The 18,661-nt window shown below is 34.2% G+C and overlaps 3 protein-coding genes and 1 pseudogene across 5 annotated transcripts; 2 read left to right on the plus strand and 2 right to left on the minus strand.

The window, feature by feature from the left end:
- The first annotated feature begins 1,794 nt into the window (after positions 1 to 1,794).
- LOC111199028 lies at positions 1,795 to 3,620 on the plus strand (annotated as a pseudogene).
- Positions 3,621 to 4,933: 1,313 nt separating this feature from the next.
- LOC106348501 (probable E3 ubiquitin-protein ligase RHG1A) lies at positions 4,934 to 7,957 on the minus strand. Of its 2 annotated transcripts, none has more exons than XM_013788252.3 (5): positions 7,495 to 7,957; positions 5,808 to 6,887; positions 5,645 to 5,737; positions 5,395 to 5,556; positions 4,934 to 5,316 (listed from the first exon to the last, which is right to left on the minus strand). In XM_013788252.3, exons 2-5 carry the CDS (start codon positions 6,858 to 6,860, stop codon positions 5,170 to 5,172), a joined length of 1,455 nt encoding a protein of 484 aa, XP_013643706.2. In that variant the 5' UTR covers positions 6,861 to 6,887; positions 7,495 to 7,957; the 3' UTR covers positions 4,934 to 5,169. The 2 variants fall into 2 exon arrangements, with proteins under 2 accessions (XP_013643706.2, XP_022543394.2); XM_022687673.2 differs by lacking the exon at positions 7,495 to 7,957 and adding an exon at positions 7,030 to 7,307.
- A 3,930-nt stretch (positions 7,958 to 11,887) lies between these two features.
- On the plus strand, positions 11,888 to 13,485 carry LOC106352091 (ensconsin). The gene has a single exon (XM_013791769.3). It carries the CDS (start codon positions 12,111 to 12,113, stop codon positions 13,353 to 13,355), a length of 1,245 nt encoding a protein of 414 aa, XP_013647223.2. The 5' UTR covers positions 11,888 to 12,110; the 3' UTR covers positions 13,356 to 13,485.
- A 1,764-nt stretch (positions 13,486 to 15,249) lies between these two features.
- On the minus strand, positions 15,250 to 16,511 carry LOC106348503 (peripheral-type benzodiazepine receptor-associated protein 1-like). Of its 2 annotated transcripts, none has more exons than XM_013788253.3 (2): positions 15,883 to 16,511; positions 15,250 to 15,799 (listed from the first exon to the last, which is right to left on the minus strand). In XM_013788253.3, exons 1-2 carry the CDS (start codon positions 16,200 to 16,202, stop codon positions 15,436 to 15,438), a joined length of 684 nt encoding a protein of 227 aa, XP_013643707.2. In that variant the 5' UTR covers positions 16,203 to 16,511; the 3' UTR covers positions 15,250 to 15,435. The 2 variants fall into 2 exon arrangements, with proteins under 2 accessions (XP_013643707.2, XP_048591071.1); XM_048735114.1 differs by having other exon boundaries at positions 15,250 to 15,796; positions 15,883 to 16,424.
- Positions 16,512 to 18,661: the final 2,150 nt, after the last annotated feature.

Here is an 18,661-nt window from a genome sequence, read left to right on the forward strand (position 1 = left end):
TCCATATACTCTTTGGTTATTCAGTCATATTAAAGCATCAATTTCTCTGATGGAATGTGATTATTTTGATATCTGTTTAAGTTGAATGTTAGTGTAATAGAATTTTGCTTTAGTAGATCTATTGTTTTTATATAAACGTAATATTGTTTTTAACATCAAAAGACTATTCTAACAAGCCTAATGGTTAATTAGTAATATAGAACATGATTAATTATTTGGTTAAATATTATATACAACAAATAATGTCATATATATATATATATAGAACTAACTAATACTATACAAAATGCTTACAAATGTTGAAGCAAAATTTACTATCTATATTTTAAATGAGAAAAAAATTATTTTTAAAAAACTTTCACAATATTTCAATTGTAAATTTTGTTTAAAGTCATTTTTTGGATCATTTAAAAAACATTTGCATCTTTTAAATACTTTTATAAATATTTTTCAATAATTATGGTTGATGGGATCCATCTATTCGATTGAAGAACTTTGGATTTATAGCCTTAAAAGAAAGAACAAGACCTAGGCCTTTAAATTTACCTTTCCATTTGTTACCAACCAAAATGCCACCTAAATTAATAATAAAATAGATTAATTTTATTTAAAAAAATCTAAAATAATTGAAAAAAATAATAACGCCAATTTTAATGCTGGTAACGCCACTAACTAAACCTTAAATTTTAAATCTATACCCTAAACTCTAAATCCAAATCCTAAACCTTAAACCATAAACCCAAACTGTAAACCCTAAACCCAAATCCTATATCCTAAACCCAAATCCTAAACCCAAACTGTAAACCTTAAACCCAAACCTTATATCCTAAACCCAAATCATAGATTCTAAACTCAAACCATATATCCAAACCTAATCCCTACACCCTAAACTCAAATCGTAAACTCTGAACCCAAATCCTATATCCTAAAGATTTGGGTTAATGTTGATGTTGTTTCTAGGGTTTAAGATTTGGGTTAAAAGTCTAAGTTTGGGTTTAGGATCTAGGGTTTGAGTTTAAGGTCTAGGGTTTGGGTTTAGAGTTTACGGTTTGGATTTAGGGTTTAGGATATAGGGTTTGGGTTTAGGATTTAGAGTTTGGGTTTAGAATTTAGGGTTTAGGGTTTAGGGTTTAGATTTAAGGTTTAGGGTTTAGAATTTAAGATTTAGGGTTTAGTTAGTGGCGTTAGCATCATTAAAATGAGCGTCATTATTTTTTTTCAATTATTTTAGATTTTTTTTAAAAAAAATAATGTATTTTATTATTAATCTATGTAGCATTTTGATTGGTAATAAGAAGGATGAGTGAAGTTAAAGATTCACTTTAGGGGTGAATCTAAATTTTGTTATAAAAGAAAAGAGAACGCACCAATACAAAATTCGAGTATCAATTTCGTTCAAAAAGGAAAGTGTTGTCGCAAAATCGAAGAGAAAGGACAATTTACTACATAACAAAGTTAGGGTATAGAATTAGGAAAATTGGGAACACATGTCGTTTTATAATTACTAGAATGATAAGGAAAAGTAAAAAAAAAAGGATAAGCTTTCTTTACGAACAAGGAAAATGTATATAAAACATGAATAAAACTTTTGCTCCTTCGATTATTGCAACCGATATAAACCTCTTCCTGAATCTCTCAAATTCATCAAGTCAAACATAGCTGAATCTCAAGACACGTACAATCTCCAGTTTTGGTCTGAGTTTTCGATTTCGGGTTAAGGTTTTGGTTTCCTAACGTGAAAAATCAATTTTTAAAAACCCTAAGAGGAAGTTTGACAAAAAAAAAAACCCTAAGAGGAAAAAAAGGATGACAAATTTTCTGATGCTTCCAGATGATTTGGTATTAAACTGTTTTGCACGCGTTTCAAGACTAGATTATCCAATCCTCTCATTAGTCTGCAAGAGATTAATTCCGATCTCTCCTTGCCTCAACAAAGCTTCACCAGACCCGAACCCTCTTAGGCCGCACCGAGAGCTGTCTCTACGTATGCTTATCGCTCCCTACAGACCCTAACCAAACACTTTGGTTCACTTTCTGTCGTCCAACACCAAATAGCTCCAAAAATATTTTAATCCCGGTTTCATCTCCTAATCTTCCACCTTGCTCATCTTCATCCCAAGTTTCAGTGGTTGGTCCTAATATCTACTTTTTTGGAGGGTTGGTAAATGTTAGGAATAACAAAGCTGATCCTTCGTCTAGCATCATGGTCTTGGACAGTCATTCTCACGAATGGCATGAACAGTGGTGTGGAGGTAGAAATATTTTTTTACTAGGATCATAATATATAAATTTAATATTAATCGGGCTAAATGCCAAATTTTAACTAAACATTATAGATTTTTTTTAAAAAAATACACTAAAAAAAATTGGAAAACACCCAAGGATAGCACTAAAAAAATTTTGGTCATAAATGTAGACTGTAAGAATCAAAATGACCAAAATGTTTCATTAAAGAGATAAATAAACATTTATATCCATAGGGTTAACTAATCCAAACTTTAGGGTTTAGAGTTAAGGGGTTGGGATTTGAGATTGAGATTTAAAATTTTATAAAATAAAAAAATTAATATTAAAAAAAATTAATTTTTTTTTTTAAAATAGTTTGAAAAAGTATTTTCGAATTACAAAAAAAAATTTGAAAAATAAAATTGAAAAAAATTTCGAAAAAGAAAAAAAAAAATTATAAAAAAGTTCGAATTTGAAAACATGTAATCTAAAACTATAAAAAAAAAATTATTATTTTTTTTAAATTTTTTTGTTTTTTTATTATTTTTTATTATTTTTTTAATTTTTTTAATTTTTCTATTATTTTTTATATATCTAGGGTATTATGGTTTTTTTAACTATTAAATGAAATATTTTGATCACATTTCTCTTGTGGTCTATTTTGTGACTAAAACTTGAAAATGATCTATTTACGAGAATTGCCAAAAAAAAAAATTCCCCTAATTTTAAGGGGTCACACTTCACCCCACAAGCCTCTTAGTGCCTCCGGCCCTGAGCATGAACGTGGCCCGTGCGTTCCATTCTGCTAATCTGCTTGCGTCTGTGATGAGAAAATTTATGTAACAGGAGGCTGCAAAGATATCAATTCGACGAACTGGATGGAGGTTTTTGATACCAAGACACAAACTTGGGATTTTTTGCAGATACCTAGCGAGGAGATATGTAGAGCCTCCGGGTACAAAAGTGTAACCTCTGAAGGAGCGGTCTATGTAAAATGTGAGGCAGAGAGAGTGACTTACAAGCTGCACAAAGGCATAAGATGGAGAGCAGACGTCTTAGGGATGAATATGGGATGGCGTAGCTCATCATCTCTTTTTGTGATAGAGAATGTGTTATACCTTTATAGCTGGAGGGTCTATTGGTATCAACTCCAGAGAGAGAGATTATGGAAAGATTTGAAGGGTTTAGAAATATATCCTAGGTTATCTTTAAGTGACCAGGTTAAATTGATTGATTATGGTGGGAAAATGGCTGTTTTGTGGGACGAGTATGAGTGTGGTATGAAGAAAAAGATTTAGTGTGCGGAAATTGCGATTAAGAAAGACCTATTTGGGGAGCCTTGGGGAATGCTCAAGTCTTTTGACGTTCCAAAACCAGTGAACAACATAGCTTAGAGCATTCTCTTGCTACTACCATTTGATGAATATGAGTCGTGATCATGTAAACATTTAATTTCGTCATTCATGATGCAAAGAATATTCACTGTGTTATAATTTTGTTTTCTTTACTTTTTTTTCTTTTTTGCAGTCATATGTTTTTCTGTGAACTTATAGTGAATATTATATTTAAAAGATGGAAACTCATATTTGTCGTGAATTCATGATGAACACAAGCTAATGCAAGTGAATTAAGAGAGGAGAGTTGCAAAGTTTTTAGTTGAAAAACATGTTGCGGATTATTTCTTTTAAGAATGTCCTAGAACACAGATTGTTCCGGAGTCAGATTCTACTCTCAAGGCCAAGGGGAGCCTAGGTTAGCGTCTTCAAGGTTGTTCCTGGGACAAAATCACTTATGACCTGAAAGCCTTCCAAAAAAGCTTCACTTATGGTGAAAGAGAGATTGCATCAACCAAGTCTCTGCAAGACTTTAAAAAGAGTTTCAGAAGAGAATGAGATGTCATAATGTTAGAGGCTTGAACAACATCCAACGACAGCTACTCAAAACATTGAGTTTGGGTCCAAGCCATGATACAGAGAGGTTTTCGATTTCTTCTTTAGCAAGTATAGACTTTACTCTGTTGTTTTGAAAACCGGACCGGATCGGACCGTGACTCGGTCATCTAATCCGGTTCCGAGTTATAGTAAAAACCGGATTTGAGTTAAACCGGCAAACCCGATCAAAAACCAGTAAAACTAGTTACTCGGTTCGATATTAAAATCCAATTTTCTCAAATTCAAGTAATTTTTTTTAAAACTGCGAATTTAAAAAAAAAATCATAAGAAAATCATATTGTTTTCTAAACATCTAACTAAATAGATTATTTTTTCATTATTTTCATATCATTTGTATATTCCAAGAATGGTATAAAATTTTAGTGGCGCAAAATACAATGGCAGATTGAGTAGCACGCAGTGTTAGACAGTAGCCGTCTTTTGTCGTTCATATGGATGAAGATCACCTAATTTGGTTTACAAAGTCAGTATGAGATGACAAAAAAAAATATAAAATTTTTATAGTTATACATATATATATAGTTACTTAATATAGAATTTAATTAAAATTTAAAACCCGGTTGAACCGGTTCGACCATTGACCCAACATCCCGCATCCCGTCCGGTTACAGATTAATCTAGTTTTGTAACATTAAACTATCTTAACATCCCGCATCCCGTCCGGTTACAGCTTAATCTAGTTTTGTAATATTAAACTATCTTTCATGAATAAAATATAGACTTGTTGAAGAGAATGAACAAGTGGAAAAACAGTATATATAAATATATATATATTGAACTAAACCAACTATTGGTGGTTTGAATTTTCAACTGAATTGTTAAATCTTTATACAGGTGAAAGAGGACTGTATCCACCTGATTCTTATTTTCTATTTTTTCCCAATTGTGTATAAGTAAAAGAAAAAAAAAACATTTTTATGTACAGAGAAAATAGAACAGGATGGCAGAACTAGAGACGAGCACTTTGATGATGTCTCTGCAGTCTCCATCATTATGAAAATGGCTGTGGCTGAGATTCTGCAGACGTTTTGCAGATAGGACACCAATTCTTCATTCGAAGCCACTGTTGCGCACAGCTCACATGGTACATATGTTGGCAAGGCAAAGTCCCTACTTCATCTCCATCAACATACTCTTCCTACATATTATGATCATAAATTATCTTCAAGCGACCACTGAGAGTAGACTTTAGATAAGAGAGAGAGATGATGGATACCTGGCATATACTACATTTGACATCATCATCTTTCTTCAGGCCAACTCCACCAGAATTTTCTGTTGGGTGATTAAAAGTGCTTAACTTCAGGCTTTTAAGGAGAGCTTCCTCGCTTAGAGCAGTGCTCACTGTGCCCATCTTCTCCTCCAGTGCTAATAGCTCCTGCAATAATTTTAATAACTTTCAGTAACCTGAACGCTGGTGCCTTTGACAGTTTAATCAATAGACTCAAAACAGCTAAGAGACTAACCTCGTAGGACATGTTATCAATGTCAAGCCTCATATCTCTATGCTGATCGTGGAAGCCATTCAAGAACAGATTGGTCTCTAAAACAGCCAATTGCTACAATAAGAAAAAAAACAAACGTCAAAACAAAACTCTAAAAATCAGACAAAACTGCTAAAAAAATCACCTCGTATGTAAGCTCTTCGTCTTGTTCCATCCTTTCCAGAGCCAGCAATACCTCTGCAACTCCATTAACGTCATAGCGTCTGAAACCATCACGGCTCATCAAAGAGCGAGAGGGGCTACCACCAGGCATCATCATCAGGCTACGTAACCTGCCGTTGTTACTACTGATTGGCCTACTGTAACTATGCAAAGGACTACGAGAAACTTCTGCATTAGATCTAGAGGGATTGATGAGACCAGCTCTTGTTGCAGGCTGTGGCGGCGCTTGTAAAGCTGTAACCGCTCCAGAAGCACGCCCTGTTGTTCTACCAGTTGATGATCTCCTAGTACTACTACTCGAAACAACGCTGTTGTTGTCCCTAACACTAGGCGAGTTTCTGTTCCTCCTAGATTCAGACATGGTGATGATGCCATTATTGCCATGAGGGAGGGAACTCTGGTTGTTCTTCACCTCTGGCTTATTATTATTATTATTCCCTCTGCTTGAAGAGCTGCTCTCTCCATCAGAGGCTTTCTTTCTAAAAGTCTTGATCTTTCTCGTTGGGTTTGGACTTGAAGGAAGAACACTGCTCCTCAAGTCTTTTAATCCATTCCTGTTCACACCAACTCTCGCGTTTTGCGCACTATTACTACTACTACCTCTGCTTGAGCTTCCCAGCTCCGTAACAACTTCTCTGGTGATGGTGCTCTCTTTGGTCTTTCCACGTCGCTCATGAACACTGCTACTACTACTCTCTGAAGAATCTGTGTCCAAAAGAGAAGATAGCTGTCTCCTGGTAGTAACTTTGGGGGTCTTTGGTAATCCACTCGTAGCTCTAGACGACGAACTCCCAACGGTTTCCTTACCGTTTGAAGGAGATCGAACCGTGGATTTTGGTTTATGATCGATGGAGAGACCCTTGTTGGAGCTTATCCTGGAACTGCAGCTGACACGGCTGCAGGTAGGGACAGTCTTGTCATCTTTCTTCTTCATATTCTCATGGAGAACAAGGCCACTGGCTCTCCTGGGGGGCATAACCGGTGCGGCTGTTCTTTTACCCTTGAGTCCATCCATTCATAAAACACACCCCTTACTACTCTTCTGCAATGAACAATGAACAAACCAGCTTACATATCAGATAACTTTGAGTCTTAGCTATAGATTCATCAAAGAGATAACAAACAAAAAGGAGAACAGAGAACCAACAAGAACAGCAAAATAAATAAATAAAGAAAAAGCTTACGAGAAGAGCATATAACTTGATGAACCATAAGCTTCAAAAGCTAAATTAAAAAGGGAGAAAAAAGAGGGAAGATAAAGAGAAGACAAGCAAAAAAAACAAAGGGTCCCATTCGATTAACACGGACTTTCCACAAAAACATAGACTATCTTCCCCGTGATTCAAGCTTCTCCATTCAAAAAAAAGGTACACCAATCTCTTAACCAAAGAAGCAGCATATACAGAGAGACGACTCTACCAATAAAATTCAAGAATCAGAACCACAAGGACTAGTTCAAAGTTCAAACCAACGAAAACAAAAGTTCGTTTGTCTTTTTAAGACAAAAAGGAAGAAACTTTCATCGAATTTACGTAATTAATTAATCACTCAGCGGAACTTTTTTAAAAAAATTATACATAATTAGAAATTTGAAACTAGAGTAAAACTAACAATCAGCAACGAAGAAAAAAAAAGATTTGGTGATTTACCGTAGCGGAAGAAAGGAAAGGAAGAGGGCGGGAGAGACAAAACCAAACTTGTTGGGGGGGGGGAGGGGGAATAAGTTGTTCCCGACAGGTATCTCTGTTCGGCGAGGAAACGTGGAGTGAGAGAGATGCGAGAAGGCGTAATCTTCCGAGTCCGTTAACTTATTAATTGTGATTTAAATCGGAGAAGAAAGAAATGGCGTATCAAACGCGAAACAGCGGTCGGAGTGATCGGAGCCGTTGATTTTGGGTTTTGTTATGTGAAAGCCTGAGTTGGACGGCTTAAATATATTACGGAGTCTAAGATAGTACGAAACGGCGCCGTTGTTAATTAGGGGTGTCTCGTGGACGCAATTATATTAAATTTTAATTTCCCTTTTTTTTGTGTGTTTTGATAAAAAAATTCTTACATGAAAAGGTAAATTAGGTGTTTAGGAACACATAGGATTAGATTATCAACTGCATAATGATCGTATGGATGATGTCAAGAAAGCTAATTTCACTGTTATATGCCCAGTACCGGTCTTGAGATATTCATGGTCCCATACGAAATACGAAACTAAGGTCCCTAAATAATATATAAAAATATATCGATAAAAACTTAAGTTTATAATAAAAAAAATATAATATCCTCAAAACTAAGAAAAATTATCAGTTTTTAAATATAGATTTTCTTGTATTTTTTTTTTTGCAAAATCATCTATCAAATCAGTTATTTTCTTTTTTTTGTTGTTGTCACAATTTTTTTTTCTTTTTTTTTTGGCTTTTTAATCCACTCATATTTAATAACACAGAATATATAAATTTTAGTTGTTTTTGTATTATAGTGATGTCCCACAATGTTTTTTTCTTATCGCTTATATACACATAACAAATTATCAAATTGATATAATTATAAGTAATGAAATTGAAGAAAATAGATCCTAAAATTTTGACAAAAATAATAGACCCTATACGTTTGTATCGTACGTTTTGGGTCAAGCCCGGGCATGTATATGCCAAACCGGCCTTCAACACCATATAATAATAAAAAATCAAAAATTATTTCTGAGATGATAATTACATTAGTTTTGATTTGGTGTCGATATTTAAACGGGTCGTTTCTGATATAAAATAATATTTTTTTGTCATGATATAAATTTTTCTTTTTTTTTGTTCAAATCATGATATAAAATAAGATGTAACTATTAAAGGAAAGACGACGTGCCAAAAAGTAAATCAGATTCACATCCATGATAGAAACTCATTAGTTTTGAAAGAGAATTAAATATTAATACATGTACTAAAAATAATAACTAATTCAAAACATCAAAATCAGTGGTTTGTTTATTAAAATAAAATATTATGAATCGACCTTTACCATTTAAAAAAGGAATAATAATGGAAGAGGGAGAGAGGTTATTGAATGGGCCCAAGTCCAAGGCGAAGCACAATGGGCCCACCTTTCCTGAAGACAAGAAATCAGGGTGAGCGTGAGGTGCACGCGTCATCACGACCAGACGTGAGAGGGTTATACTTATCTGTAAAATGTCAACTTGAAGAAACAAAAGTTTTTGGAATCATGCTCAAGCTGCTTTTCTACGTCATACGTCTTTTTCCCACCGTATGTGTGTTGCGTATAAATATATTTATATTTGCATCCTTCGTTATCTCGTACCCAACACCAGATAAGGAGAAGCATGCAACGCATGTATTGTATATAAATTTTATAAAGGAAGGCATATATTATATGATAAAATCATATACAAAACTTCTCAATGTTGGTATATGGTAGTTAAACCCAAAAAGAACTATGGTTACGCACTTACGCTACAAATAATATATGTTTGATTTCGGTTAAAGATACGAATGGTTCCCTAGCTTATATGCGGCTACATGCCACTCTTTCGACACACGATTAATTAAAAAAGTGTATATGTGAAGAAATGTATCCCACGAACTCTAACGATCAACTTAATTATTTATAAGCATTTTTGTGAAAATATACAAACATATCAATATGTTACTCCGAATATACTTATAAGTTATAACTGCTTATATTTATCAAAATCTGAAAAGAGAGCATTTCAAAGCGAGTTATGGTTGAATAGAGTATATAATTACTATTTTGGTGACATATTCTTTCAATAGCATGCATTTATTAGTTGTTTTGAACTTGGTTGATGATGATACATCGGCAGCACTAGCACATCTCCGACTGCAACTTTTGTCATAAATTTTGAAGAACACATGAGAATTGAGAACTTTGTAGTTCGTTGCCTGATTTGGTTTTTAGTTGAGGTAGGTCTTTAACTCTATGACGAAATATTTGTCGATCTTAGACCATGATTAACCCATGGTTCTTAGTCTCTTAGAGTGGAGTTCTTAGCGGAAGTTAAGACACCGTTTCTTAACTTTTAACTAAAAAAATTAAGAACCGGTTCTTAAAGTCCTTATTTAAGAACCGATTTTTAGTTTTTTTTAGTTAAAAGTTTAGAAACAGTTTATTAATTTATGCTAAAAACTCTATCCTAAGAACTCCGGGTTAATCATGCTCTTAGCTTTTGTGTATCGATTTGGGCCCATTATCTAATGATATATCTATTATATTACTCTATTAAAATTGAAATACAAAATAATATTTGTTCTCTGAAATTCCTTCTAGTCCAATAGTTTGATAAAAGTTCATTAATGTTTCTAAACCAACATATCAATGTTTCATTTCCTGAAGAAAATGATTTATTAAAGAATTATTCAGGCTAAGGAAAAAAGAGTTACAAGAGATCTTTAACATGATGCAAATAAATCTGGTCAGCCGTAGATCTTCGTAGAACAGCTCTGGTGATGCAGTTAGAAGTATATCTCCATAAAGCATGTAGTATTGTTGCTCTTCGAATCATCTATGTAATATTTCTCATAATTGTAATATCCTAATAAATCAACGTTAAAAAATAATATTTGCCTATTTTTAAATAGTTTCTTACAGATTTTCATTACTTCTTTAACTAATTGTAACCACTCCATTTATTGTATTTTCTAATTAATTCGACATCATTTATTACAAATTATAAACATAATTTACCTATTTTAAATTATTTTATTACATCTTCTTTTTTCACTCTTCATAACTACTTCATTAATTGTATTTATTATAATAACTCGATATTATTTATTTTACGTGTTAACTATAATAATTTTACAGATTTGAATGAAATGGCTTTATTCGTAACAAAAATTCAAATCAGTTAACAATTTTTTTTTGTTTGTTTAAAACATCAGTTAGACATAGATATCCAAGTATCCATTCAAATATGAATCATTTTTGGAACCATGATTTTTTGAGTTTTAAAAACTAAACTCCATTCGGATATTACAAATTTTCGGACAGGGTTCGAACCGATCCTTCTGGATCCGGATGAGGTTAAATATTCAAATAACTATATTGTTTAAAAATGTCATTAATCTATTTATTAAAAAGAAGCAAAATTTGCGCGAACGCACAGATCAAACTCTAGTTTTATTTATTTGATATGTAAACTATTTATTATTTTCACTTCATAATAGTGATTTTGTCTAGTTTTCATGTATGATATGTAATATGAGTTTTGAATACATTGAAATTCTTGATCATGTACATAATTATATGGTAGTATCTTGCATAAGCCTTGTAAAATACTTAGATATACTAAACACTATTCAACGTTCGTTTAATGCTTTTTTCAACACTACTAAATAGTAAAATAATGCTCTATTTACCAAAAATGAAAAAGTTGAACATTTCCAATATAACTTTCTTCAGTTAGGCCTTTTCAGAATTGATTTAACCAAACATATTAGTCATCATAAAAGTATTTACATGTTGCCGTGAAACATAAAATTTAATCCCAGTTATAAAAGCATTATTTATGTTCTAGAAATTCTTTACTTATTCCAAACTAGTTATTTTTCTACCAAATTTGAATCGGCCAGTTGCCACAACAGGCTTAACATAGAATATTCTCCGATTTTTCAACTATATACTCTTCAATTTAATGAAGGGGAATTGAGAGAGAACATGAGCAAGGAAATGGGACGAGTGGATGGCATGTAGATTGATGCCGGAAGGTTTCAACGATGAGCTACATGGAAGTTGAGCAGGCCCATCTTTCGTTATGTATATTTGTTTTAAATTAGTTTAATTCCTATTCTGGTCTGGCTAATTAGTTTAACAGTTAACACATAACACCTAAGTCGTACATGTCCATGACGTGGGGACAATTATCTTACTGACATTGAAACGGTCCAACGCCAAATAGAGAGACAACAGAAACAAAACACACTTGGTGTCCTTTGTATTAATAGAAACGGCTCAAACAAAAGTCAACGGTTCTCCATAACGACAGGAATCGTTTTATAATGTTATTTTAGCTTTCTTTTTTTTGTGATTTTAATTTGTTAAGAGATTGATGGCCTCCACCATCATCACCACCCAAGATATTGCCGAGATTTAAGCTCTGTTTTACAAACACACAAGTAACCAAATCTCATTTTAAAGAAACCCTAGTTTCTTACCAAGGAGATTCGTTTCCTTGATACACACGTTTCCTTCCAAAATTATATTTCTTTGTTCTTCTTCCCTTTGATTCATATTTCTTGAGGTTATGGCAACGACGTCAAACACGACAAAAGCAAAGGCGGACAACAATAACCTATCCAGAACAAAATCTATCGGTCGAAAACCAAAGCAACCTTCATCGGTGTCATCAGAAGATGGATCTGATCAGAAACCTGAGAAGCCTTTGCCAAACTATCTGAAACCAACAATCAGTTCAAGACCTGACCCAGTCAAGTTCTTGAAGAAGAATGATCAGGATAACCAGAAGCTTCTCCGTAGAAGATCTTTTGATCGACCTCCATCTTCTTTGCCTTCAGCTTCTACTCCTTCACCACGTGTCCAAAAAACCCTCAACGCCTCTCCTTCTCTGCCACGAGACAAACCCGCGCTTCCTAAAGAGAAGCCTGCCACAGCTCTAAGGTCTTCGTCTTTCCATGGAAGCCGAGGTGTTCCAAGAGGAAGCAGTTCTGTGAAATCGCCTCATGTTGCTCCGAAGAAGAGCGGGTTGGGGAGTAGTAGCACTTCTTTGAAGAGCAAAAAGGAAGGTCCTGAACATGTTGCTGAAAAGAAAGCACCTGAGAAAGAGATTGCCTTGGATACGGCTTCGTTGTCATCTGCTCAGGAAGATGAAGATGAGATTCTCAAGGTTGAGAGTGATGCACAAGTTGCTGAGGATGTGGAAGAACCCAAAGAAGAAAAGGAAAATAAGGAGGTACATGTAGAGGTTGTGCATGTGGATACTTCTGGTGAAGAGAATGAGAGTAGTGGATCAACATTGGTTGTTCCTGTTGTGGAAGACATTGTTGTTGTTGTTGCCAAAGAAAATGAAAGAGAAGAAGAAGAAAAGGAAGAAAGAGTGATCAATGAACATATCTCAGAAGAGAAAATAGAGGAACAGAAAGAACAAGAGGACAAGGGTGAACTCACTGGAGAGGTTACATCAAAGATTGATGAGGATGAGACTTCAGAGAAGGTCGATGCTGACACGGATACAAAAGAAGTTGAGAATGCCGAAGAAGTTGAAAGCGTGGAAGAGACTAGGGAAGAAAAAGAAGAAGTGAAAGAAGAAAAGGAAGTGAAGAGAGAGGAGAAGGAAAAGGAGAAAGTTAAAGAACAAGAATCAGGAGAAGCAAAGAAGAAGGAAGTAGTGAAAGGTAAGAAGGAATCTCCATCAGCTTACAACGATGTAATAGCAAGTAAGATGCAAGAGAACCCAAGGAAGAACAAAGTGTTGGCTCTTGCTGGGGCTTTTCAAACCGTTATTGACTATGAAACTGCCGCATCTAAGTGATATATGTCCCAAAAAGACACAACAACAACAACAACAACAACAAAATGTCATCTCTTTAGCTTTGAATTGTATTCTTCTTTCTGTCTAATTATCATTTGCCATTGTTATAATTTTTGTGTCGTGGATTGTATGCTTTTCGAGTGAACTAAGTTATACACACCTAATCTTATGTTTGAACGTATTGGATGCATTTGTGTATATATGCAATGGCTTGAAGACTAGCTAGCTACTTTTAACTCCATAACTTTGACAAACCATAACTTTGTTTTCGCCTTAGCAAAATTTTAAATCAACATATACCACTGTACAGATTTGAAGTTTGATAAGAATACAACAGTGATATAACACGAATCATGCGATACTTGTTATGGTCAAGTGAGTCATGTTATCAAACTCTAAAAAAAATTTCCAAGTTAAAAATGACTTATGAACAAAAATACAAATAAAAGCTCCTCTTGTACTATAGGAAACTTAATTTGTTAGGAATCTTAAGATCGAACAAGTTAAATAACCTAAGTGCTACTCAACCTACTATCACATTTTACCTAGATCAATTTACAACTTAAGGGTACAAGTGGCTGGTGCCTTTCCAGTGAGGAAGTGTCCCACACACATGAGAGTTCCTATCATCTTTGACATTTTATAATAACAAAACAAGCACAAGTGGCAGGACACAAATTTAGTGAGACTGAGTTACACGTGTTCATTTAAGTCCATAGCCTCTTCTTCGTTTACTCCCAACAGTTGTCGGAATGAGCTGAGATCATCAAACAAGCAATCGCTCTTGTGGCAAAAAAACAAAGTAAGAACAAAAAGAAGAGGGCTCACGTCTTCCGCAACTACATTTATTTCCCCAAGCCCTCATCAATTAAAAAATTATAAGAAAGTTCTGATATTTTTATTTAATATCTTAATTCTTAAAATAATATTTTGACAGTATTTAGACAATAATAAATTCAAAATTATATCAAAATTTTCATTTATATGTTTTAATCCTTTTTAAATGTCTGAAATATTCGGAAACAAGAGAACCAAACCTTCCAAAAGAATCTGATAAAATGGAAACATTTTTTTTTGTAGAAACATTCATTGGTTATTTAAAAAATATATACATATTTTGCAATATATAATCTCAAAACAAGTATTCTTCCAAAATATTTGATTGTGTTTTGATATGATTGCGGTTCTAAAAATTTCCTCTCTAGTTGGTTCTTAGAGAAAGTTTAATAGTATGTGTTACTTTGGTGTTACGTCAGGCTAGTTATAAAGGAAATAAATGTTACGGGGTATTCAGAGCATCTTTAATGTATAATTTTATTTTTTCCTTCAAAATGGAGTAAAAGTAAAAATAAAGTAAAATTGCTCTAATCCTATTCTATTTTCCACTCTATAATAGAGTGATGAACAAACAAAAAATAGATTACTATATTTATGGAGTAAATTTCATTATAAAGTGAGATATAGAATTAGGTTAAAGCATTCTTTACTCCATATTTACTTTTACTCTATTTAAAAAAAAAAATGGAGTAGGGATGGAGATGTTCTCAGCATCGAAGATATCAACTATTGTAGCTAGGTCAGTGAAAAGGAACTCAGAAGTTCAAACATCAACAACCGAAAAGAGACTAATTAACCTACTTTAATCTCCATCCCCAAAAGTTATAGGCCTAGAACCAAAACATATTTGGTTTAACAAAGTGTGTGATTAATAAAAAAAATGAGGTATTGAAATCGAATCCTTCTGCAGTTCTCACTTCTCACCCCCACCACTCACCACATGTATGCTCATTTTTCTAGAAAAAATATTCACAAAATATTTGACGATGTCTTTGTCAACTATTGACTCGTCCTTTTTCAAAATAAAATAGAGAATCGATAATGTGGAGACTGAAAGGACAACAAACAGATAAGCAATTAAAGAATCAAACACTAACGTGGTTGATTACTTTTCTCCCGTCGACATAATACTATATAATTAACTCCCCGAATTAAATAAAGAAACATTAATTCGCGCGACGAAAAATAAATTAGATAGAACAAAGAAAAATAACTATCAACAAAGAAAAGATAACGATTTGCATTATTGATCTTCATCATCATCTTCTTCTTCTTCCTGTAGATCTGATAGAGCAAAACAACTCCTAGACTTCAATGCTCTGTTCTTGAACGAAGGCTTCCTTGCAAAACTACTTCCTCCTCGCTCTTCATCAAGATCATCATCATTGTCTTCATCCTCATCTTGGTCTTCGTTGACCGGGAAAAGAGGCATAGATTTAGGGTTTTGCCACGAGTAAAACGACCTTCTTGCTAATTTGTTGCAGATCTGTAACCTTCTTCGTTTATTCAATGGATTCTCTTGCTTTGGTACTTCTTTCACACTCGCGATCTCTCCTAAATTCCCAAACGATTTTGATTTCCCTTTGTAATGATTCGACAAACCTCTTCTGAAATTAAAAAAAAAAAACCCTAATTAGTTATTACCCAGTCTTGTTCAGCAAGTTAAGTAAAAGAACACAAATGAACTTACTTGCTGATGAGAGAATCTTCGAGAGAGCTCATTGAAGACAACCCTCGAAGGCCTAGCTCTTCGTCGTTTTCTTCTTCACTTTCTTCGTCTTCCTCCTCGCTGTCTCCCGGACTTCCGATCGATGATGAACTTTCCGACGAGTAATCCGCCGTTCTTCCTGACCAGATTCCACTCCCGAGACGACTCAAACCGGCTTCATCCTCGTTCACCGTGTCACCAGAAGAGAAGGAGGAGGAGGACGCCTTCTCCGTCGCCGGCAGATCGTTACCGTATTCCGAGACCTCGATTGAGAACGAAGGTCCTCCTGACATCATCTCCATCACCGTATCTTCCAGATCACAAAGATACAAATCAAGAATCTCTTACCGATTTGGTCGGAAAATTACGGTTCTAAAAATCTTCACTTCCGTTTTTTTTTCTTTCTAATCACAGACTCAGAGAATAGTAGAAATCGCCATGGCAGAAGGAAAGAGAGAGAAAGGATAAGGTTTTTATCTATTTTTACAAATTTAATTGAAGGAAGACGATAAAGGACGATAACTGGATAAAAATATTGGAAGATTAAATATATATATATATATATATTTATATATGCGTATGCGTGATTTCGGACACAAAGTACGGTAAACAAATGTATCTCCTGTCCTTTCTGCTTAAGATCTCTGTATTTTTGGTATTTTTAAACACTTGACAAAAAATAATTCAGAAGAAAATTTGGGAAATACTGTATAATGTTTAGTCGAAATAACTCGAACGGAAACTCTTGTTCATAATGAGGATGGTTCTCCAATGCAGTTTTGAAAATATGAAAATCACATTATCTAAAATGTCAAAAGTAAATAATTTTGAATTGTAATTATCATGCCAAAAGGAGTTTGAGCTCATAAATAAAGTTGGATCAATTTAGGAATTAATAAGCTTGAAGCAATTTAGAATTTTTTTTATCATAGACTATTTTTAGAGATCATACATAAGAGGCATATTTGGGTTTTATTTACAGTGGAACATTCGATTTATTTAGTGTACTTGAAAAATAATCCCTCTCTAGCATAGTTGTTGAATTGGTCACAACTCACAAGTACTCAACTAAGTTAAAAGGAAAGGAATATTCCTTTTGAATGCTTGAATATGTATTACATTACATCAAATCCAACGGGAGATCAGTACACAATAGTTTTCAGTTTTAACGTTCTTTTTTTCTTCTTTTCTGGTTTAAAAATGTCATTTCTTTGTTGCAGTTTATATATATATACAAGTAAATAGATCAGTAGAAATGATAATTAACAAGTAATAACATATAATCTTAAAAGTCATAGGTCAAAGTCAAAGCAGGGGTCCGATGGTATGAGGTTGAGGTCTAGAGAAACAACATTATTGTATAATCTAATCTCTCTCTTTCTTAATTTTTAATAGCATTTGCTCTTCTCGATGGCAGAGAATCACCCCTCAGATGTACACACCACACCTATGTATCTCTCTCTTATTATCGATTTTTTTTTATGGGTCAAAGCTCTTATTATCAATTTTTTTTTTCAATATTTTGTATAGCTTTTAATCTTGGAATCAAATGTTATTTTCCCTTTTCAATTATTAACGCGAGAAAAAAGGCAAGGTGGATTGGTGTGGTTGGCTAAACTTTATAGAAAGCTTAATTATCATGCTTCCACCCACAATCTAGAAAAATACAAAACAAATCAATTAAACACGAGTTTGTTGGGGTTTTCCATTTATGTAAGTTTGATCTAATAATTATATGAAACAAGTTCTTTTCAAGAAGGATCTAAACATTTGCAGACCATTTGATTGAAAGTTCAATTCTATGTGATGACCAGATTAAACTAGAGTTATTTTCACTCTAGGACAGTTTCCATGTTTCCATGTTATAAAAAGACACTTTCCGCTACTGAGGCAGTTTCTATGTGAAAAGACCCAACTTGCCCTTAGTAAAACCTAACCAGTTTTCCCCTTTTCTCGTTTCTTAGTTTGTTTGTTGGATTTTCAAAATTCAAAATCGGTGTGATGGGCCCACAAGCGTAAGAAATCCCACTTTCAATTATTATAAATATTAAATACGGATTTGTAAGGGAAATTATTCTCTTTCACCTTGGCTTTTATCGAGACCAGAGGGAGAAACTGAAAAGGCGATAACGTGTCTAAAAATCGACGGCGAGGTTCGGCGACGAGAAACAAGATGTCACGACAGCGGAGTCTGCGGGGTAAAGAGATGGTGAGGCGTAACGACGAAGAAAAAATGGTGAGGCGTAACGACGTTAAAGGCATGTCTCGGCGGCGGAGTCTGCAGGGAAAAGAGATAGCTGACGGTGAGTTAACTTCAGTTTTGCTTTGATGGCTAGATTGGTTAATTTTGATGTTGTTTTTTTTAGCCTGATTCTCTTTGTTGGATAGAAACAGTGGCGGTAGAAGATGTAAAGGGAAGTCTCCCAGAAAGGCTCTTTGCAACGGATCGGTACCCATGCGAGAGGATCAATATGTACTCGGCGATTGATAATCTACGTGCGTTAGAGACGCACTGAACGACACGGAGGAGATGGCCCTATTGTTGAGGTCTTGCTTTGGAAGCCTTCAGTTTTGGGCGTTTTAAGCTATCCCAGCTTTGCTTAAGCGTTTAGGTGGTGACAATGAGTAGAAACTGTTGAATTATGTTGGTGAGAAGCTTACACAACATACTAGGGTGGTTCTGTATTGATGTACATGTGGACTTGTAAACGAATGTGTGTTTGGTTGTACATATGGACATGTGAATGAATGAGCGTTGTGA

This window comes from Brassica napus, chromosome A6 (genome assembly GCF_020379485.1).
Source record: "Brassica napus cultivar Da-Ae chromosome A6, Da-Ae, whole genome shotgun sequence".
Classification (NCBI taxonomy): Eukaryota; Viridiplantae; Streptophyta; class Magnoliopsida; order Brassicales; family Brassicaceae; genus Brassica; species Brassica napus.